Source organism: Camelus dromedarius, chromosome 23, assembly GCF_036321535.1.
Source record: "Camelus dromedarius isolate mCamDro1 chromosome 23, mCamDro1.pat, whole genome shotgun sequence".
NCBI classification, from domain to species: Eukaryota; Metazoa; Chordata; class Mammalia; order Artiodactyla; family Camelidae; genus Camelus; species Camelus dromedarius.
This window is the reverse complement of record NC_087458.1, coordinates 584073-607368: the sequence shown is the minus strand read 5'-3', so window position 1 is coordinate 607368 and position 23296 is coordinate 584073. Positions and strand designations below refer to the sequence as shown.

At 62.2% G+C, this 23296-nt stretch overlaps 1 protein-coding gene across 1 annotated transcript in view; it reads right to left on the bottom strand.

Annotated features, from left to right (window-relative positions):
* The window catches only part of SLC7A5 (solute carrier family 7 member 5), a 30918-nt gene extending 8583 nt beyond the window's left edge, over positions 1–22335 (bottom strand). Inside the window, exons 1-3 of the mRNA XM_031436630.2 lie at positions 21675–22335; positions 9844–9969; positions 118–223 (exon numbers count right to left, since the gene is read on the bottom strand). Coding sequence (XP_031292490.2) covers positions 118–223; positions 9844–9969; positions 21675–22215 — 773 coding nt within the window. The 5' untranslated portion in view covers positions 22216–22335. The remainder of the gene's footprint in view (positions 1–117; positions 224–9843; positions 9970–21674) is intronic.
* Positions 22336–23296: the final 961 nt, after the last annotated feature.

Here is a 23296-nt window from a genome sequence, read left to right as displayed (position 1 = left end):
TGAGGCTCAGAGCAGCTCCGAGAGGGCTTCTGGCCGCCCTCTAGGCTCACCGTGGTGTCCACGGTGAGATGTGGATTTCTGGCCCAGCCCATGTGCCCCAGGCATTCTAGAACCTACCATCCCCCGTAGGCAAAGAGGCCGCTGTACAGAGCCAGTACGATGTTCCCCACATCCAGTTTGGTGCCTTCAAAGGAGGACCTGGGATCCAGGTTGGACACGTCACCTGGCAGAGGCCAAATAGACAAAGGAACGTCAGGTTAGAGAGCACGGCACTGAGGTCAAACTGCAAGTTCTGAAATGTTCTCAGAGCAAAACAGCAACAGACAAAAATGTTAGGCTGAAGGCTTTTCACTGCAACAGATTAAGTGCACTCGCTGAGCCACCTGACCCTCATGTGCGCCAGACTCACTCTGGGGCCGGAGCAAGCAGCTTCGGCCCTGACGGAGGAACACGGTCCCAGGGGCCCACCCGGGAGGGGAACAGCAGCTCTGCAGACCCCTGGCTGCTCTGAGCACCCACCTCCCGCCTGCGCACTGAGGGACAGAGGCCCGGGCAGGGTGGGTGCCGGGCGTGTCTGCCTCCACCTGGGCGACAGAGCTGGAGGGACAGGCTGATGGGTGCCAGCCGCCTCAGAGGACGCTCCTCGCAGACCCTGTGACGTGGCTCCAGGTCAGGGGGCCTGCGTCTCCGCTCTCCCCCTTGGTGCCCGGAGCCCACAGCTGCTAAGTGCACACCCAGGCTGCCGCCTGCGCACACAAGCTTCCGAAGACAGCCGGGACCTGTCCCCGGGACACGGCTGTGCCTGGTGAGGGAGCAGTGCTGGCTGAGACGCTGGGACTCCAGGCTGAGGCGGCCAAGTCCCTGGCTACGAGCACCGTATCCAGCCCTCTTGGGTCTGTAAAATGACCCCACAACACACAGACCCGAGAAGACTTGCCCCGTCACAAGGGGCCAGCCTGACAGGCACGGGCAGAGGTCAGCCGGGCTGGTGGTCCACTCCCCATGGACGAGGGCCACCCAGCCCCACACTTCACAGACGATCACCATTCAGGAAGGAGAGCTGGAAACGAGGGTGGAGGTGCCGAGGGGACAGAGGGCTGCCTGCCAGGCACCGGGGCTGGAGGAGCCGGGCTCCCGTTGGATGCTGACTGCTCGTTAGTTCGGGACCATTTCTAACCGAGGCCCCTGGCTCTGGCCCAGGTCCTGCAGGGCCAGGCTGGGGTGTGACTCCCGGGACTACTCACGGGTCACTGCTGCCCACAGCTGGAGGGTCTGCAGGTCCCTCGGGGGTGGGGGGATGGGAGGCCCATGGGACTCCGCCACCCCAGCAACAGGACAGTGTGGTGGTGTGTGGTGAGGTTCCCACAAAGCCCCATCACTCCAGCCAATCAGGGCCTGCGCTTCAAGGCAGCACTGATGTCCCCTGGCAAACACGGCAATGGGGAGGGGAGGGACCCTGAGCTCCTGTTTCTGGGTCCATCTCCTTATGGTATTCCAGACACCTGGACTCTGCCCCGCAGGCGAGCTCGGGCCTCTGATCTCCAGCCTAAGTGGGGAGACGGACGTGGACACGTGAGGCCCCTGCACCCCCAGATGAGGATGTGGGCGGGCTCCCGGGCTCTGGCGCCTCACCCAGCCTGCCACCCACACGCGGTCTGTCTCGGAGGCCCAGGTCCCGGGGCTGCCCAGTCACAGGGTGGTCAGCAGGCTGGTGGGCGGGGCCAGTGCAGAGCGCCAGCTAGGGACGGTGCAGCTAACATCAGCGCAGCGCCCAGAGCCTGGCTGCTTCCCATGGAATGTTCTGGAATGAGCATTACTTTACACCTGCAGAGCCCTGCCCCCACACTTCTGCTATGAGGGGGTTAGGAGCATCAGTCCCACCGTTGGGGAAACTGAGGCTTGGGCCACCTGCCCAGGGGTGCAGGGTCTGGGGAGACCACCTAACTGTCCCCACTGCCCCAGGTCTCCGAAAGGTCACGAAGCCCCCCCCCCCCCCCGGGTGCTGCTGCCACCACGGTCAAGGCTTCACAACATTAAAGGTCTTTCCCAACAAAGGTTCCTTCAAGTAATGCATCTGCTTTTCTCCTCGATCTGCCCCGTTTCCCTGTTGCGACACTTCCTGCCCACTGCTTGCCCTTCACCTGGATCCCCTCTGCACTCCGCGGCAAGGCAGGCTTTGGTGCAGTTGTTAAAACTGGCTCCAACCTCAGCGCAGTCCTGAACTAGTGACACGTGTGCACACACGTCTGTACACGTGTGCGCACGTATGCGTGGGGGACGCTGCGACCTGCCGGCTGCTGCTTTTGCTGAGAATAAACTCTGAGACTTGAAATGCAGGCGAGGGTTTTCAGGTAAGAACCACCGCTTCCAGGTCCACGGCCTGTGAATGTCTGTTTTCATCAAGGGGGCACTTGGTTCAGTGCCGACCAGCTCAGACCCCTGGCACACGAGACAGCTGGTGGAATTCCTGCAGCAGAATGGTATTTCCTGGGTTTACAGCTTGATTTTGCTGCATCTGAAACCCCAAGAAAATACCAGCTGCTCTGACCAAAACAAATGCAGGCTGACTCTCCCCAGGCTCCCGTGGGGGCCTGGGTAGGACACGTGGCCAGGCTGTAGCGCTGGGACGCCCCTCGGCTGTGCGGGGCCTCACTCCCTGTCTGCAAAGTGCCTGACATCCCTCGGAAGGATGTGGACATCCGGTGCACAGTGGACAGATGGCGCCCCCCCAGAGCTCGGAGCCTCCAGTGAGGCTGGAGGACCTCCCACTCTCTCCTGGCACAGCAGGGCGGGGGCTGGGGAGCTCCACCAGGAACTTGGCTGCTTTGGGCCCCAATCCACTCCTGCAAGTTCCCCTGGGCAGTCCCCCACCCTGTCACCTCCCTCCCACAGCAAGCCCCACTGCAGGCCCGGGTCTGATGGTGAGCTACCCCGAGCAGGCGCATGCAGGCCCCTCGGCAGAGGTCCGGGGCTTGCTTGGCCTCAGGCTGGGTTGGAGGTGGGCCCGGATCAGCCCTGCAGCCCCGGCGGGCACCCGACCAACGCTGGCAGAGCGTCTGCCCTCCTCTCCACGGGTGCCACGGAGCAGGCGCCAGGCCTGCTGGTTCTGTGCAGCACTTGGCCTGGGCCCCCCCCCCCCAGGACTGGCACGGCCTGGAGGAGCGAGGGGTGACCGCCCAGGGACACCCTGCCCACGCCGTCCGGTGGTCTTGTTGGGGCGGGAGCCCTAACAGCAGGTGGGCTTAGGGTGGCTTGGAGAGCTGGTGGGGGGCCGCCTGCCTGACTCCAGGGCAGCAAGAAGCAAGTGAGGCAGCCATGCCCTCATGTAACAGCGTGCGCCGGGGCGGCCCCGGGCCCGGTGGCCACAGTAAGAATGACACAAGGGAGCCCAGTGGATTCCAGGCTCCGCACGGTGACCTCAAGCACCCTCCGGCCCCAGCAAGCAAGGCACCTGTGTTAACGACTAGAGACACTTGGGGCTGTCATGGCTGTGGTGGGGGTCACATGGCTGGAAGCCAGGGTGCCGCTGGACACTCTGCAGTGCACAAGGCGGCCCCCACAGCAGTCGGTCCCAGGTGGCAGCAGTGCCAGCACCAGAGGATGTGACAGCAGGTGCCTGGCCCACGAGCCACTGCTCCCAGCCTCCCCCATGGACCCCAACCCAAGGCACCATCCTTGTTTCAACACAGAGCTCCAGGCCCCAGACAGGGGATGAATGACTGCCCGCCCCATCCGCGCCCTGACCACCACTCAGGCTCTGTCCTCACAGGGCCACCGCCCCCGCAGGCAGATGGACAGACGGGGGCTGGGGGAAGGCAGGCCCTCTCGCAAGCACCAAGATGTGAGAACCCCAGGACCCACAGATTAACAGGGTCCCCTGGGCTCCCCCTTCTCTGCAGGCTTCAAAGTCACCCCTAACTTGTTGCCCACAGGGAAGGCAGGTGGTGGGTTCTGGCCCTAGGCTCACCTGTGCCCCAGGTGCCCCTTTCACGGGGTCCACCCGTCCTCGCCCTAACACACAGCCTCCTGGGAGGACCGCGGGAATGTGCGACACAGTGCAACGTCCCAGTGGCCTCAGGAACCAAGCAAGCCCGCCCGCCATCCAGGATCCACTCGAGAATAAGGGCGACTGCAGTGGTGTTCACAGGGTCCAGAGAGCCGATTCCAGGGAAAGCAGCCCGAATCCCTGTGCCATGCAGACATAGCCACGGGAGTGTCAACCTGGGCCCCGGGAAACCCCCAGCCCCGAGAAGCCATGTGCACGGGGGCGGGACCAAGAGCCCCGCGGGACGCGCCAGCCCCTCTGAACCAAAGGACAAGGACTGCCCACGGTCTCTGCACCGCCCCCAAGACCTCATCTGGCCTCTGCGTTGGGGGCTGGCCTGGTCGCACTCACTGGTCTGGATCCATGCACGGGAACCCGCCACCTGCAGACACCCAGTCTGCTGACGGTGTCCGGGAGAAAGCTAGAAAACCCCGGCCCCTCAAGGTGGCCAGGCCCTGCCCTACCCAGGCTGCCCTCCTGTGACAGCCGTGGACACCCCTCCTTGGGCAGGGACACTGTGAGGTCATTCCCCAAACCTGGGGGGTCCACTGTGCTAGAACATTCCGCCTTCAGTCCCACTTTAACCCTCTGGGGGTACACACGATGGAGTGAGCTGAGCAGGGTCCCCTCAAAGTGCGCGTACACCTAGAACCCCTGGTCGTGACCGGACTTGGAAAAGGGTTTCTGCAGACACCATCGAGGCACAGACTGGGTGGGTCCTGAACCCACCAGAGTGTCCTCAGGCGACAGAGACACGGGGAGAGGCCACATGATGACAAGGCAGAGTGACGCGCTGGGAGGGGGTGGGCCCTTCCTGCAGGTGTCAGGGGAGCGTGGTCGGCTGCCCCAAGACGGAGAGGGTAACTGCTGTTGTTCGAAGCCCCTAGTTTCTGTCCTTTGCTGCAGCAGCCCCAGGACACCCCCTGCAGACAGAGGGACCTCAGTCCATCTGGGTCAGGCTCCCGGGTCCCCGCTGCGCGTCATGGGCACAGTCGGGGCATGCAACAGCCACAGCCTTGGATCTTGTGCCTGAATCACTGGCCAAGTGAGCTTGGCTGTGGTCCGTGGGGCTGAGCCCCATCTGAGAGTCCACTCTGCATGGCCAGTGCCCTTAGCGGGTTCTCCCCTCCATCCAGAGACCAGGCATCCTTGTGGGGGTCACATGCCACAGCCGGCTTACCAAGGGTCCCTCTGTCTTGTCTCCCCACCTCCAGGCTGAGTGTCTGGTGCCCAGGGACTGTCCCCCTCCAGCTCTGCCTCTGAGGGGGCAGGAACCTGGGCTTGGGGAAGCCAGGAGGGGAAAGTACTGGCTCACCACAGCCAGTGTCTGTCAACAGTGTCACCTGTCTTTTAGACTCCTGGAGGAGCAGGCCCCTGGCCCTCAAGTTCAGCCTCAAACCTCAAATCCCAGTTGGAAAGGACAGTCCTCCCACTGCACAGGCTACAAGAGACCCCAAAACTGACTGCCCAGCACAGGGCTTTCTGGCTCCCGCCCCGTCCAGCTGCGGCCCTGTCCGTGCAGCTGACCACCCCGGGCACGGGTGAGCGAGGGCAGCAGTGGGAGGGAGCCAGCTCCCAGGCCTTGGGTTTCACCCTGGGGGTGGGCAGCAGGAGGGAGGCATGTGACTTCCAATCTGACAGCTCCAGAGGCTGCATCTGCAGAGCATGCAGCCCAGTGGAAAGGACTCAATTAAAAATGATCAAAGGGCACCTACGGGAAAGAACAGCCAGCGTCACAGGTCCTCCCACGGCGGCCAAGGGGCTCCGGTGTCTGCCGCGTGACCCACTGCTCTGGGCACTTGGCGAGGAGCAGACTGCCCTCCCCATCCCAGGCACCGCCCTGCCCTCCCCTCAGCCCTGGCCCTCTCTGCTGGGGGCACAGGTGATCCGTGGGGAAAACCGTGGGGCCCCAGTTACAGCATCCTGTGGTCCTTGCCGGACCCTGAGCCCCTCGAGACAGCCTCTGTCACAGGCACCCCAAGTCCTGCCTTGGGGAGGACAGGCTTGGGAGCCTGAGTGCGTCCCCTCCCCTGAGAGGGGCGACACCTGTCCACAGGTCGCCTTGACACTGCTGTTGCTGCTGTGGCCATTTCACAGATGAGGACACTGGGGCTCCGGGAGGGGACAAGACCTGCCCAAGGTCCTCAGAGAGCCATCTGAGATGCAGACCCTCCCAGGACGAGGGGCTTCTCCCTGCCCTGGGTCTCCGGCCACCTGGCCTGGCTGCCCAGAGCCCCCCGCACCTCCTTGTGACGCCCAATACCGCTCCTGGGCAGAACACAGTGAAGCGGCGGTCTTCCCTCGAGGGAGCTCATCTCCCTGCGCAGTGTCCATCGTCACAAGTCATGTGGGGTCCTGACTGGACACCACCCTGCTACGAGCAGAGAAGGGACAGGCCACCACTGCTCTGTGTCTTGGGGGCCCCCAACCTAAGAACTAAACTAATCCTTGGGGGCACGTTGACCTTCAAAGTCCTGCCTGCTGGGGCTTCCCCACTGAAAGGCCTCATTCTCGCCTGGGTGGACCCCCGCCCCCCTGGCACAAGTCACTTCGAGGCAGAACTCGGACACAGAGAAAACCAGCAGGGGGGCTTGGAGCCTCCGTGCCCATTTCTCTGGCCCCCGGGGCCAGTGTCCCAGCGCTGAGTGAGGTCATGGGGGCTGCTGTGGGGCCGGGGGGCAGAGGCCGGGTCTGCCCTAGTGCAGGAGAGCCCCTCCCACGACCTCCGCAGCGTGGAACCCTTTATCTGCTCAGCCTTGCCCGCCGCTCCTACTGCTCGAGGAGACGCGAGTGTCCCACCAACCACACGCCACAGCAAAACCACAAGGGTCTCATTGTGCATCCCACGTTCCACTCCCAGCCTCTGGTCCCGGCACCACCCACTCAGCTTGGGAACAGCCTGGCCTTGGGGCCGTGGGCCCTGCTGAGTGTCGTCAGTTAAAGGACAAAAGTGGGTGGAGGCAGCTGGCGGGCACATCCTGAGCCTCGAAGTGCCCTCTGCTCACAGTTCTCACTCACTCAGGCCCTCAGGCTGATGGGCCTGCTTCTCTCTGAGGCCTTCCTGCCCACCCACGCTTCGGGGCCACTGGGACCTGAAATGCCAACCTGAGGTCAGGCTTCCCTCCTGAAAAGGCTGGGAGCAAATCTAGAGGGCCCCATGTGTGCAATTCCCCCCATCCCCATCCCTGGCCACAGGGGCTGCCTGAGCTGCACCCCTGCCCGAGGTCTCAGCCTGGCCCTGGAGAGCTGTCCCCTTGTCACCCGGACTCTGAGCCTTCATCCAGCCACCTTCTGGCCCTCAGAAGGGCCTCCCTGGTTGGGGCTGAGCCCCATCTGCCCGGCTATGATTCTGCTGCCCACAGGTCTTGGCTGTCTGATGTCCATGCACCGGCTTGCAAGCTATGGACGGCAGGGCCAAGTGCCAGCGGGTCTCGGGAAGTTCTGGTGAAGGAGAACCAGAGAACCAGGGCAGGACTGCCCACAGATCTCAGGGCAACGACAGGCCTGGAACCAGGCCTGCTGGGCCCCACACCTGAGCCCCTCTGGGCACCAGGCAGGCCCAGGAGGAAGACCTTCCATGCTGGGTGGGGCTGGGCACTGGGTGAAGGACTGTCCGTGAGGCACGGATCACGGATCACGTTCTCCAGATGCAGCGTGGCCCGCCGCCAATCTGAGCCCCTGCCCAGGGGCCCTTCCACCAACGTTCAGCACGGGGTCAGGCAGCCGCCCCAGGGGAAATCGGACGCCTGTCACGGGGAGAAGGGTTGTTCTCCCAAAGTATCCTCTAGAAGGGAAGGCATGCGTCTGGAAGCACACTGGCCTCCGGAGGAAAACCCGTGCGCAGGAATCCTGCAGATGCTGCACTGCTTCCCAAACTCAGAGGGGAACGGCTTCGGGGGGAGGGTGTTCTCAGACGGCAACAGAATTATAAACATGTTATGTGTTCAGGCTGAACAAAAGCTCCTTGCTACCCCTGCTGAAATCTGTTTTTACAGAAGTCTGGCTTCCCCTACATTCCTCATCTGCCTGGATTTAATCACATCAGCCAAGCAAAAACCTTCACAGGCAAGTCTCCCCAATGACACTGACATAGTTCCTAGCTGGGCAGAGTCAGGTGGGCATGGGGCGTGGTTTTTCTCCCACGCATTGGTGCCCACCTGTAAGCTCTCCACGAGGCGGGGAGTGAGTTCCCAGCCCAGACTGCCCTCCTTAGAGCTGATCATCACTCCTGACACCCAGAACCTTGTCTGGCCAGGGTCCTTGAGACAAAGTCTTGTCTTCAGGAAGATGCTGGAACAGGAAGACCCAGGAAGCCCTCTGAGAACAGGGGAGCACGGACACGGAGTGAAGGCAGATGCAGGGCCTGACACAGCCCTGCCGGGGGGGCGCACTCACAGCTGGTGTCTCAAGGACTTCCCAGGTGATCTGACTTCACTAAGGCTGAGAATTACCAGTCAGATGCAGGCTCCCAACATAAAGTGCAGTTCATGAAGCACTAAGCTGGCTCCTTTCCGAGGCGAGTGACCCAGGGTTCAGGTGGAATTTTCCCTTCAGTGATGATGGTCAGAGCTGACAGGTGCCAGGTTCTCACCGGTGTCAGGGTGAAGCCTCCCCCCATACTGATGTGTTTAATAACGGCAGTCCGCCCACACTACCTGGATCCCTGCCTCCGCTCTGCTCAGGCAGTGTAGACCAACACCGCCAGGGGTCCGTGAGGGCAGGCACCGCAGCCCCTCGTGCACCCACCTCCCGAGCCCTGAGGGTGCCCCTGCACAGCCCCGTGGACTGTGGACACCGATCCTGTGAGCACAGAGCCCCACGCGGCCAGTGCGAGGAGGGAGCAGGGTGGATTTCTGACATCACGGGCAGAAGCCTCGAGGACACGCCAGGGAGGGGCCGTTAGGGGCTTTCCATCTGCTCATTTCACAGCCAGCCGGCCCCAAAGTGTGCAGGGGGATGACAGTGGCAGCCCACATGGGGTTCTGGATGCAGCAATGCAGACTCTGCCCAAATCCTGGCTCTGCTGTGGATGCGTGCCAAGCTGCCTGCAGGACCAGGCTGGCAGTGCCCCTGGTGAGCCAGGGGACGTAGGGGCTGGCTTCCAAGCCCTCAGCTCTGTCAGCAGTCAGATGCAGAGGGAGGCCCCGGGTCTCACCTGCGTCCCCCCCAACACATGGGACTGGGGGGATGTGTCCTCAAGGCGATCTCCTCTAATGGGGTTCTGTGGGGTCACCATCTGCAGAAGCCAAGCAGATGCCTCCCCCCTGGCCTGCCATCCACCCGCCCCGGGGAACAATACTTCTGTTCACAAGAGACACCCCAAGAATGTTCCTGACAGCACTTCTCAGGTCCCCAGAAACAGGGACAACTCCCCTGACACACAGGATAGACGTTACAGCACACTCACGAGGACACGGACCAGCAAACGCCTCCGTGTGGGCACCCAGCACGAGGAAAAGCCACCTCGGGAAGTGCGAGGACAGGCGACGGCACCTCCCGGCTGTGCTCCTGACATCGCGGGCGCAGCGCCAAGCTCTCCACACGAACCCCCACGTCCCGCCCCAGGTCCACCCCAAGCCAGGAGAGGGCGGGGTTCACGGTGCGCACGGCGGATTGGCATCCCGCTGCCCTGGACTGACTTAACCTGCTGGGTGACACACGGTCCGCCTGCGCATCAGTGCCTCTCCCGGGCAGCGTGGCCCATGGACCCCGATGGAAGCCATCACGCTACTGCGGGCCTGCAGGCCGGCTGTCTGGAGAGGGGGCCCCCACTCCGGGCACAGCAGGGCCGCACTCACCTTTCCCGATCTGGATGAAGCCAAGCAGGATGATCAAGGCCAGTGCCAGGAGTTTGGCAGCAGCAAAGGCGTCCTGGACGCGGGTGGCGGCCTTCACGCTGTAACAGTTCACGGCTGTGAGCAGCACTGCAGAGACAGGGGCAGTGTGTGAGTCGCAGGGAAGCACAGGCAGGCACCGCAGCCCCCTCCCTGGGGTCTGACTTTCTGGGCTCCAGGTCCAGGGTCACAGGCTGAGAGCTGCCCCCCCCCCCCAGGGCCTCCAGCCTGGCACAAAGGATGAATGAATTCAACCTCCTAAGGGCCAACGGATTCATCCGGCCCTGCCCCCCACCCCGCACACCCCGCTGGATGAGCCTTTGAGGCGAGTGCTGTGCTCAGAGCAAGTTAAAGTGCAAATCGGCCTTTTGGAGGGTGACCGTGGCCCCCTGTTTGCTCCCACCCAACATTTCAGCATAACCTACAGCCCCTGCACAGGCTCCCAGCTTCTGAAGGTGGGGCCCTCTCTTCAGAGGGTCTTGGCAGAATCCCAGAGAAAGGAGCGAGGCACCCTGTTAGTTGGACTCCACCTGACAGTCTGAAGGGTGGGCCCGAGGGGGCAATTTTGCCTCCTGAGTTGGGGCTGACGCCCAGCATGGGGGGCCCAGCCGTGGGGGCAGAGAACAGCTCACAAGTACCAGTCCCACCACTGGTGTCACCACAGACACACCCAAGGGCGGGGGCGGGGGGCACGCGCAGGGGCTGCACAAACGCCCAGACACGCTGGGCCCCGGGGAACAACCAGCCCAGAGCGGAGTGCGGTCAGCCGGCTGTAACACCGCCGCCCCGTGAGCGCACGACAGGACACAGCCGGATTAGAGCAAAGGCGAGGGACAGACACTCGGCACCTGCCCCTCCTACTTCTCCCTCTGCTGTCTCAGCCGAATCCCGGGGAGCACCCGGTGAGCGAGCCCTCCTGGCTGGCGCTCCGCTCCTGCAGATCCCCGGATCCCCGCCCGGGCGCAGAGCTGGGGCCTCTTATTCTCAGAGGGTGGGCTGTCAAACATTAACCAGCGCATCCTGGACCCACGGGAAGTGCGTTTCCCGGCAAAGCCCCGCACATGCCCGGCTTCTTGGGAGGGCTCGGTGGGCGAAGAGAGTCGGGGAAGGGCTCCCACCCGAGACAGAACCAACCCAGAGCTGGCAGATGCCACGTGGCTTCTTCCCCAGCTAAGTTAATCGCACGTAATTTTACAATCGGAAGGACAGGCCCCACACCAATTAACTGGATGAGACCTGTGAGCTCTGGTTGGGACCCAGGGCCTCACTGCACCCAGCCCGCCTCCACTTATCTCTTTCGAAAGTTAATTGATACCTAAATAGCACCCCCACCCCATCACTTTCTCTTGGCTGCTGTACGCTCCGGCTGATGCAACCAAAGGCCAAGACTGCATGCAACGCTCTCAGAAAGCCCAGGTTGAACACTGTTTTGAAATTAGTTGCTTTTGGCTGCTATTCCTAAGCTGAAATACTCAGAAGCTCCCCTGCCAGCGGCGACAGCAAAGGCCTGTGACCAAAGAGCCACAGCAGCCCTTGCTCGTGGGGACCCTGGCTGAGCTCCCTGCACTCCTAGGCTGTGGTTCTGCACCTGTCAGAGGCTGGTGGTAAAATGAGCTGCCTCGGGGTCTCGTGACAAAGCATCCGTGTCACAGCACTGAAGCCACCTCCGGCAGCAGGATCTGAGGCCAGGCAGCACCAGGGGCCCTCACCGTGTGGCTCTGGGGTGGACACACGCTCTGTCCAGGCCCTCAGGACCGAGGGGGAGACAGCTGTCCTGGAGTAAGCACGTCAGCACAGAAGAAACAGAGGCTCCAAGAGGCCCCCTGTCCGAGGTGCTGGGGGCAGACCCAGGTCTGTAGGGGCCGTCTGATGCCCCCCTCAAGTGACAATGAAGGGCGGGGGAGGAGGTGAGCAGCAGAATTCCTGGAATTCCCTTCTCCTGGGCGTCCCGTCTAGTGCTCCCCGTCCCACCTGCCGCGTGGCTGGGGGCTGGGGCGCGGGGCCCTTGGAGGACAAGCCCAGCCTCCTTTCCACCACCGCTGCACAGCGAGAGGGCGGCCCCGGGGCTCTTGCCGGACAGTCTCACATTCCCTGCCTAGGGAGCGACAGCCAGAGGGCAAGGCCTCCTTTCCGGATGCGGCAAGAAGCGGGCGGATTGCATCACTTCTCCATTCATGCCCTGAGGGCGGGAGGGGCGGTGGCTAGTCTACACACCAGGAGGCGGCTCTTCCCGCCACTGCCCACCCAGCACAGCGGTGGCTGCTGTCACCACTGACAACTCATCGCCCCGTGTGCGGTCCCCACCCCAGCGGAAGCAGGGGCACCTCTCCCTGCCTCACAGATGAGAGCTCTGAGGCTCTAGGAACGGGGGGTGGCTGGCCCAGCGCCCCCAGCAGCAGGGCTGTCCTGCTGTGGTGGTCACTGGGGCGGGACCGAGGCCCGGGGCTCCTCCTCCAGTGCCCCCAGGCCCTCCTTCAGGAAGAAGGGGCTCCACCCAGCACTGCGGTGCCCGCCCAGCAGGAGTCAGAGCCCCACTCCAGTCCCAGGTAGTGGACTGCGAGGCTGGCTGGCTGGCACAGTAGGGAGGGAAATGGGCCAGATCACAGCATAAAGGGGACTTTGTAACTTCCATTTCCTTCACAGGAAGAACCACAATACACGATGAAGCTTCAACGCTCACTGACTTCAGCCGACAACTAAACAAATGCTCTACTGTTCTCCGCAGCGTCCTTTCTGAAAACTCCAAGATGAAACAGAATCAAGTAAATAAGCAGATTCACCAGGACCCGTGTCTCTGGGCCCTAACAAGAGCTGGGCTAGGAGGCGGCCGGGGGCTGCGCCTGCTCTCAGCTGTTGCGCTCCATCCCCTGGACAGGGCCCTAGCTCTCCCGCAGGGGCTGGAGGGGCAGGGTGTGACCAGGGCCTCACTGCTGACCACGGGCGGAGTGGGGCTGGCCAAGGAGCTCAGTGACGCACGGGGGTCCCCCATCTGCTACTTTTCAGAACCCCCATGCTAGCGCCTCTGGGACCCTCTCTGACCCTGAGCGTGGGGTGGCCTGCAGGGACTGGACGATGACGGGGTTCCGCCCACCAGAGTGACTCAGGACAGCCTCTCTCACTCTCTCAGCTTCCCTACCCGCTGTGCCAGGAGGATGTACCAAAGGGAGGGGTGCTCCCCAGCCTCGGGGGAGGGCGCTTATCCAAGCAGCACGACAGCTCCCTCCCCAGGCCTCTGGCCCAGTTATCTGAACCTCCAGGCCCCCAGGTGTCCACCTCCTGATAAACCCTTCAGCTGCGGGTCCGCCCCCAGGCATGACCACTCCAGGGCAGGACACCGTGGTCCTGTGGGCTCCAGTAAGTGCCATGCGGGTGGCGGGCTGTCTCGCTCACAAGGGAGGGCTGGAAATGCAGGGCAGCCTGTTTTCATTTAAAAACACCAAAACAGAGCACACAACACACCAAAATCCATTTCCCTCCCCAACAGAGGGTCAAACCCTGATGGGATTTACCGGCCTGGTGACCAGCGCTGCTCTCCCCTGGGCGTTACGGGTGCAGAAAGGGCTACATGTGAGCTCCTGCTGTATATGTGAGCTCGCTCCCTCGCCCAGGGCCCTGGACACTCCTGCCAGCGCCCTCCTCACAGGTGCCCTCACTGCTAACCGCTCTGCTCACTCCAGGGCACACACATCAGAGAAGGGTGACAAACAAGCCCAATGGAATCATCCAGAACCGCAGCATCCGGGGGCCAGCTGGCCAGAGACTCTGTCCACTGTCCCCGTGTATGGGGCTGTAACCGTGGACCCGCCCTCCTCCCTGGCCCAGGGCTCTATGGGGACCATCCCTCTCCCAGGATGGGGGGGGACAGGAGTCACTTGGGTTTGATGCAGGGCCCCCAGGTCAGAGCCCCAGAGCTGAGGCCCTCGCTGCTAATGAGCTGCTGGTGGGCTCCTCACATGAGCCTGTGAGAAAGGTCCTTTTTGCACGTGGTTCTAGGGCACTTGATAAAATGGGTCAATACTTGAGGCAAAGCAGATCAGAGGCTCAGGGGTAACAGTCACCCAACACAGGTGGGGGCAGTCGAGACACCAGGCAAATGACCCCCGCTTTGCCCGCAGCTCTGCCAACAGGGCCCCGAGATGGGACAGGAAGTGGCTGCCGGCTGCAAGGGTTCCAGGAAGCTCAGCCAACCTGGGTGCCCGGGGAAGCACTGGTACTGGGCCAGAGAGCAGCATCCGACCTCGTGACCGAGGCTGGACAAGCCCTGGGCCCAGGCAGCCAGTCTGCCTGCTGATCTGGAGCCTGAATATCTGTCCAACACAGCGGCACTCACTGGGCACTGGGACCCGGAGCCCTGGCTGCCAGTGGGCCGGGGCTCCTGGACTGCGGCCAGTGACCACAGGCTTGCGTGGCCCAGGTGGCCAGGAGAGCGGCCAGCAGCAGGGCTGACCACTGGACAGGCATCCTGTCGCTCTGGCTTCTTGTCCTGCCTTTGCCTTGTAGTCCAAACCCACCCGGGCACATGGGGGCCCTCCTCCCTCCCTGCACACCCAGATGTCCTCTGGGCTTGGCAGGGCCCCTTCCACCCCAGGCCCAACTCCCCCTCCCAGTATTTCTTCACTTCCTGCCCTGACTCTCATCCCTCCTAGTAACAGACAGAGGCCCCCATTCGGGGTGTATCAGAGTCCTTGGGGACCTCATAAAACAGGTCTCCCCGTCCCTGGGGTCTGATGGGGCAGCCTGGGCGGGGCCAAGAACCTGCCGTCTGACATGGTCAGGGATGCTGTTGCTGCAGGCTCGAGGACCCATATGGAGAACCAAATGTGGCTTCACGACAGCTGATTCACCTGTACTGACTCCAAGAAAGTGAATGAGCATGACCCCACCACAACCCAAGCACCTGAGGAGGGCCAGCCTCCCTTCCAGACGCGCTCAAAGGCAGAGCCCGCTCAGGGGGACAGCCCAGCTCCAGACCTCCCACCACCCCACTGCTGGCCACTCAAGATTGGAGCCTTCAAAGGGTCTGGAAAACTGACAGAAAATGAAGGAATTCCCCAGGGCGGGGGCTGCTCAGATGGGACCCATGGCTCCAGTTCTGGTGCTGGATCTCTGCCACGGCCGGATGTGACACCTCGGTCCAGTGGGGAACACTGCCCCCCAAGTACCCTCACCTGTTGAGGCCCTGGTTTCCTGCAAAAAGAATTACTAACACGCTGTGTCACATTTTCAAATGTGACCAGCCCTGGAACATGCGTTTCATGTTTCCCATTTTTAACCAGGCTGGGGGACGCCCAGCCATACAGAGTTCCCCACCATTCGGTGGTGGAGGTGTCCGTGAGCATCTGGAATGGGGCTGACACTTTATTTCAAAATATGCCAGACAGAGGCAGATTCAGTCAACTCTGAGATGTGCTGACCTGTGAGCCCTGCAGTAAGCAGGGAATCCCACAAGCAGCCATATCTCGCTTTTGTGGGTTCTTCCAAAGCAGAGCCCTGCAAAACATGGAGGTTCCCAAAGCACCCCCAGCACCTGGCCCCAACAACAGCCAGGATGCACAGGAAAGGAGTCTCCCCCACAAAGTCAGCCCCAGTTCCTGACATGCTGTGTGACCTTGGGCAGGTTGCTTAGTGAGTCTGAGCATCTGTTTCCTCATCAGCTAAAGAGGAATACTGCGGCAGGCCCGGTGGGTGAATTTTAACATGCAAACACACCGCCTGGCATGCCTCCAGGTTACTAGTCCCAGGGGTCACCGCCGAGTGAAGACCTGCCAAGGACAGCAGGGGTGCACGTGCAGGGGACTCCGTGGTCAGTCCCATCCTGGCTCTTACCTCTGGGGCCTGGAAACCCCCACCCCTGCCCAAACCTGCTGCAGCTGCAGCACCTCAGGGCGAGAGGACACTGCAGCATCCACCCAGCACCTTCATTGGTTAGCTGGCGGTCAATGGAGCTCAGAGAGGTTATCTGACTTGCCAAAAGTCACACAGCTGTAACCAGGGGAGTGGGGTGAGGATCCCCCGGCCTTCTAAGTCCCACTCCTGTGCTCTGGCTACTGGACTGGGGTCCTCAACCCTGGCTGCCCGTGACAGTCTCCACCCCTGCTCCCCTGACACATGATGGGCTCCCACTTTGCTGGGTCGCGGCAGGGGGCTGGGCATCAGTGTTCCCAACTGGGTGGCTGGAGGTGCAGCCAGGGTGGAGACCCACCATGAACACACAAGTCTACTGACACCCTTGGAGTGGGGGAGACGGACAGGTGGGGGCGTGGCCCCATGCAGGTTCAGACCTGAGTCTGCAGCAGGCTCTCACGTTGGCGGGGCCCTCGGACCCTCCCGTATGACTGGGGGACACTCATGACGCCCCTGTTCACCTGTGACCAGGACAGAAGCCGACCCTCAAGTTCTCTCTGTGCCACAGCAACGGGGAGCTGACCTGCTAGTCCACACCGACCCAGAGAACAAAATGTTCGTTACCCAGACTCTGGGGAGCATCCCTCCTCGTCCGGACCCTGAACTTGGCCTCCTCAGCCCGAGCTGAGAGCCCCGGAACAGGCCTTCCCTCCCGACTGCCTCTTCCAGCCGCCCCCACCCTACACCCAGCTTTGCCCTTTCCTTCGGCTCTGAGGGGCCTGACACGATGGCCTGTCACACGTGTTTGCGACCACACAGGATGACCAGACGAGGTGGCTCCAGCCAGGCCCCTCCAGCTGCCGCTGCGCGCAGCATACCCACAGCCTCTCCCCTGCACCTGGTGGGGCCGCAGCGTCACTGTCCCCTCGCCAGGCACACCTGCTCTGTCATGTTCCTCCCTGGACAGTCCATCTGGCACTAGGCCCCCACCGTGATGGGACAGCCAACTCTCACTCCCTCCGCAGGCACAACCTGCCCACCCCTGCCCTGCCCCAGGCTCTGAAACATAGGCCAAGAGAGGCCCAGCTCCCAGCCCTGGGTCACGCAGCCAGAGAGAGCACCAGGCCCCAACAGGTCTCCTGCAGCAGCCCTGGGCCTCCCAGCTGACTGAGGCTCACAGGGGCCCCTAGGTGGGGGCCAGGTGAACACAAAGCCACACAGCCTGCGTCCGCACCGAGGGCTGGGTCCCACAACAGCCTCAGGCAGCTCATGTGGACAGGGTCTACACGCTGGGCTGGTCACGGGTCACAGTCTCCGGGCAGTAGCTCCAGTTCTGTACTCCTACACTCGGGGCAGCTCACGGATGATTGGGTTGTCAGCCAGCAACCAAGGTCAGGGTGACTCAGAGCGCGGATTGGGTTGCCTGCATCACACAGGAGGCTTCAGAGCAGGCGAATCCCATGGGGGAGAGGTGGGCGCAGCCAGGGAAATGCCCCTGCCTGAAGGCAGGTCTCGGTGGACAGGTGTGGAGGAGGGACGACACCCCTTCCCACGGCAGAGGAGTACAGGAAGGCCACCTGGGACTGCCCACCTGCACAAGCAAGAGCTCAGGATCCTGCCAGGATGCAGATGGGACCCCAACCATCAGAGCCAAGAAACTGCCGGCCTGGGTAGCATTCAGCTGGTGGGAACAGAATGGGGCAAGGCCTAGGGGTGGGGAAAGGTGTGCTCTGGGCAGCTCCCCTAGCCTACAATCCAGACAAGGGCGTGGGAAGGTCACACCGCCTGGGGGTGTGAGCACATAACCTGCCCTGTCCCCGGCACCCGCTGTGAGTCGCGGAAGGAGGGGACGGGAACTGGAGGCCAGCGTGGGCACAGGACAGGGCCCTGGGCAGCTGGGACCCAAGGGGCAGCTGTCTGCCGCCACCCCCACACCTGCCCCCACCCTGGAAGCTCATTTGCAAAGTGAAGGTTCTGAGAGAAGATGGATGCTTTCTTAGGTGGCTCCCTGTAAGGGGTCTGACTCCCCACAGTTGGGGGTGAGAGGTGGGCAGCATTTCCCAGGGAGACCCCAGGACACGCACAAACCTCACATCCAGGAAGTGCTTGCCCCCAGCAACCAGGTGCCTGGACGTGGTAACCGACACTGTGGCAGACCACTGGCACCTGCCACCCTCGCCAAGACAAAGACGGCTCAGGTGGAAGAGGGCACCACAGCTGCGGCTCCCACCCACCACTGCCTTGGTCCCCCTGGCTGTAACCTGGGGGGTGGTGACACCGATTTCAAAGGCTGGGCAGTCTCTGATGGGGCCATGCTCTCAGGGGGCAGGGGTGGCTTCCAACCCGGCTGGGACTGTGGGCGTCCGGGAACCTCGTGACTACGAGTTTGGATTGGGTGTGCTGGGCGCACATTCCATGGGATTATCAAAGGGGTCCGTGACCCAGGGGAGACCGGCTAGAGACACCCCCCACATCTCCCGCCTCCCTCGGGCCTCGCGCCCTGTGAAGCCCCTGCCGGGCCCCAGGCTGTCCCGTGACCTGGGGCTGGAGTGCTTTCACGTCTGGCTGGGAAAGTCAGATTTCAGAGCTAATTACCAGGCTGCCGTCTGCACTCGGCTCACAGCTCCCGATGCTGGGGTGGCCAGCTCCTTGGAAACACCTAGAGGCCTTTGCTTCACGTGGCAAGGGGCTGACGCCAAGCGGCTGGCAGGCGTCCAGACACACTGAACCGGCAGTTGTATGCAGGCCTCGCTGTGACAGGGGACACAGCGGTGAGCACATCGCATAGGATGGGGCCACACCACCAGGACAGAGTCACAAGGGGGGGCTGGGGGAGGGAAGTCATGCTGCCATGGCCTCCCCTCTCCTCCGGGTCATCACCCCAACTGACTGACCTACCCTGGGGTCAACTGGCCATGACTCACCCACAGCCACAAAACCCATGCCTGATCTGCACCCTTCCTTGTAGAAGGACAGGCGTGTCCCCAGCCCCAGGAGATGCCGACACCCTGCCCCATCCCCACCAGGCAGGGCCACAGGCTGACACCTGTGCGATGGGCAGCTCAGCTCGGCCCCTGCCCCACAGGGAACTGCTGGCCTTCCCTCCCCTTTAACTCCTCCCTTCCTTCTTTCTGCTAAGACTGATGGGTGACATGCGTGACAACTAGGGGGTGCAGGTGGCTGTCCTATCCAGTGGGAGGGAGAGGAGGGGGCGCCCAGAGATCTGCAGCCACCTCCCTGACACCTGCGTGCCCTGGACAAGAGGGACCACAGCTCAGACAGGCTGAGTCAGCAGAGGGACGGGGGTTCAGGCTCTCCCTTCTTCTAGGAGATTCTCCCGTGAGATCAAGGACCCGTTAGGGCTCAGCTGGGTTTCTGAACCACGGTGGGTCCATGTTCCCTGTGTGCTCCTGCCTCCGGCCTCTCCAGATGCCACCATTCCCATCTCAGAGAGAGCGGCCAGGGAGGCTGGAAAAACTGGGGATGAAAACCCGGCCCAGGAACAATCTCAGCTCGCCTGAGCGACTTCTCCGCAAAGATAAAACCCGTGTCACCTGAATCTCAAACAAACGCCACCAAGTTTTCACTAAGCTGTAAGTAACCCACGTAAGCTGGGTCTCATACCAGTCTCCCAGCGCCAGCAAGCCTAGCGTCTCTCACCTTCATGACTCGTTACAAAGACAAAAACACCAGGGCCACACACGGAGGGCCCCATTTTGTCACTTCTATGTCAGACCTACCAGAAACGGGATTCCCCCCACCCCATTTACCCTGTCAGCAGGATCATTTCAAGCACCAAAGCCAACTGGCATCACAAGGAGCAGAGGGGCGCCCAGGGGACTGAAAAGATCAACCTGCGAAAATGAGAACTTGGCTCTAGAACCCCCGCCCACCGCTGGAAAGAGCGGCCACGCGGCCATTCACAACCCACTGCACGGCTGCCAGGCTGGAGTGCAGACCCCGAAAACAGCCCGGGGCCCCACGCACATGCCCGTTGTAAGGAGGCACTGCGGACACAGGCAGTGCACAGGGCCCTTTCTCCTGTGAGGGAGAAGTTCTAGAACCTGGCCTGTGTGCAACAATCAAATGACACTCAGAAACTTCCCGTGGCCCTTCACAGCCTTCTCAGATTCCCCCAGGGGTGGGTCCCTTCCTGGGAAGTCCAGACTCTCCTCTGTGCACAAGTGTGAGCTGCCGGTGCCCAGCTCTGAGTTCTGCTGGCCTTGGGCAAGTCAGACCACGCACTTACCCCTGCAGGCAGCATATCCCTTTTTGTTACCGGAAGTTTGTTTTCCATGAGAAAAAGCAACTCGCACGCACACAACACACTCACATGGGCGCTTCAGAGGAAAAGAGCTCCACGTGGCCGGTGGGCACATGAAGGCCGTCTCCCTAGCTCACACCAAAAGGGGTGCTGTTCACGTGACCCTTGTGACTTAGTAGCCAAGGCCCCTCCAGAACCCACCCCGACGCCTCACCTGCTTAAACCCCAAAGGGTTAGAAAGTAAGGGCCCACTTTTAAAGCCTACAGAGCAGGCCCTTTAAAGATAGCGTTGTCCTTACATCCTGGGCGGGAGCGTTAAATCGGATCTAGCCACGGTGGAGATCAGACACTAAAATCATCCTAATGCCAAAAGCCAACAAAGAGGGACTTTTTCTTACTTAGTCTAAAAGCATCACCTCAAGAGCCCACCAGGTTCCCCTGTCCTCAGGCAGGTTGAGAATTGCTTTGACTGTTCCTAGATTTGGATCAAAAATTTTTTCAAGCTGAAATCCTGTTCGCTGAGACTCCCCCAAAAGGCAAAATGTCCCCCTTCCCAGGCGTGACTGCTCTGTCACAGTCCCAGGAACATGGGATCTCAGGCCTCTTGGAGTCACCGCTTTCTGGAGTGTGCCTTGGAGCTCTGAAAGACCCCCGCTCTGGCCCCCATCACCACCTTGCAGCGAGCTTCTGCGGGAAGCTGGCCCGCTCGCTCCAGAATCCCAACAGCACCAGCACGCACTGCTGGGCAGAAGCCACTCCAGGTCACAGGCCCTGCGTCTCAGGCTCCCACCGGAGAAACCACACACCAGCCCTGCCAGCTCTGCACATCTGTGCACCATCAAGGTTTGGGCAGAGCCGCAAATCAGGTGGCAGCTCTGAAAGCAGGGCACGTCCGTCTTGCAGGCCTCCTTAGAGGCGGGCCAGGGGGTAGGTGTAAAACTGCCAACAGCCAAGAAACCAAGAAAAGATAAGAAAATTCCGTGGCTTTTCATGCAGGTGCTGTTTCTTTTTCTTTTCTGAAATCCCAGGAGAAAACAGCCCACTAACATACTGGGCCCTCATCCACCAACATACTGGGACCCTGTCCAACATTGGGACTCTGGCCAATGGCTGTTCTTCAGCACAACTTGGGACCCCCAAACCCACACATTTAAGCTGCAGCTGAGCCCCCCTTACTCTCAGCAGGCAGCCTTCAGGGACTAAGCACTGCCGCCTGAACCAGCAACGTTCATTCAGCCACCCACACAGACTTTATTACTACTGGTTTTGTATGAGTCAGCCTTTCCTGAGAAGCTGATTTAAATGCTTTTTTTTAATGCAATTTCTTTCTCTTGACAAATTGTAAGCATTTGGGAAGTCAGACAGGAAACATGCTTTCAGACGCTCCACGTGGGAGCCTTTGCAAGAAGGCAGGGGTATTGCTCACTTCAACGGCTCTGGACGGACTGAGTGGGAAGCGGAGTTCCGGCCAGGGACTGGGGCGGGGACTCTGCTGTCTGTCTCACTGCGGATTTCCCAAAGTGATGTGGAAACGAATGAATGAAACGCACGTGGCCTTAGTCTAGAACTGCGGCGACGCCCAGGGACGCCGGACGCTGGGGACGGCCGGAGACGGCCGGGGATGGTCCTGGAGGAGTGCGCCCCCCGCCCCGCCCCGCCACCGCCGGGTCCCGGGGCCGGTACTCACGCACGCAGAGGCAGGCCACGAGCTTGGCGGCCTCCTCGGGCACCGGGCAGGTGGGGAAGAGCGGCTTGAGAAGGTAGGTGGCGAAGACGAGCGCCACGATGTACTGCGAGGAGGGCCGGATGATCAGCAGCTCGATCCAGAGCTTGAGGAAGGCGGGCAGCGAGCCGTACACCTCAAGCATGTAGGCGTAGTCGCCGCCCGACTTGGTGATGGTGGTGCCCAGCTCCGCGTAGCAGAGCGCGCCCACGATGGAGAAGACGCCGCACACGGCCCACACCACCAGCGCCAGCCCCGGCGAGCCCGCCTCCTTGAGCACGCCGGTCGGCGTCACGAAGATGCCCGAGCCGATGATGGTGCCCACGATGATGGCCACGCCGTTGAGCAGCGTGATGCTGCGCTGCAGGGTCACGCCCTCGCCCTCTGCGCCCTCCGCGCCCCCCGCGCCCCCCGCCGCCAGCATCCGCTCGCGTGCCTGCCGCTCCTCCTCCTCGGCCGCCGCGGGGGCCGCCGCCGCGCGCCGCTTCGGGCCCGAGCCCGCCATGCTGCTGGGCCGGCCGGCGGGGCCGCGCTGGGCTGGGCTGGGCTGGGCCGGGGCCGGGGCCGGGCCGGGCCGGGGGCTAGACAGCCGGCGCGCGCCACCCACCGGAGAAGACCCGTTCCCACTACGCGGCCGACAGCCGCTGCGTCAGCCCACGCGGCACCGCGCCGCCCTTTATAGGCCGCCGCCGGCCCCGCCCCGCCCGCAAGGCCCCGCCCCGGGCCCGTCCCGCGCACGTGGAGCGCTGGGCGCCTCGCCCTCCCGGCTGGCTCCGGCGTTCCCCCCGCCCCAGTCCGCGGCGACTCGGAGCGCGCACGCGGGGACCCCGCTGCTCTTGGCGGAGCTGGCGCTGCCGCAGGGCCGGCCTGCAGCACGGGATGGGCGGGTTTTGGGTGCCTTTGGGGCTCAGAGGAGGCCTGCCTGCCCCCTAGAGGGAGCCCACTGTGCTGCCGGCTTCTGTCCCAGAGGTGTTAGGATCCCGCGCCGTCTGCTCACCCCGGGGGACCTCGGAGGTATGAAGTGATCAGAACCCCTCCTGGGGGAAGCCCAAGGCCCAGGGTGGGCCTGGGGTGCTGAATCTCAGGGCTGAGTGAGCGGGAGCTCAGAGAAGAAGAGAAGAGGGAAGTGCTGAGGCCACGTCTGAGCTCCTTCCTACGCTCCGAAGTCCCCACTTTACCCCAAGGGGCGCCTCCTTGCCCAAGAGCAGCATTCAGGGGCACACAACTTTGAGAAGCAGTGACACAGGTTCTGGGAAACCAAGAAATCTGCAGAAGCTCAGTTACATTAACAGAATTGCCCCCCCAGGGGGGTCCCTGAAGGAGCACCATGAGAACCCCTGCCCCCAAATCTACCCCGAAAATCCAAAGGCAAGCTGCTGGGGGGAAGGAGTTTTAGCCGTGTTCTGGAAGAGCTCCTAGGAAGGGCAGCCAGGACACCAGTGGTCAGAATCAGAGGAGGAAATGCACTGCAACCAGGTATCCTGGGCCTGGAAACAGGAAGAACTCAGACATGCTTGTGGACGAAACTGGCAGGTGAACAGGGGAAGAATCTCGAATCCCATCTCAAGGGGAGCTTAGCCAAGGCA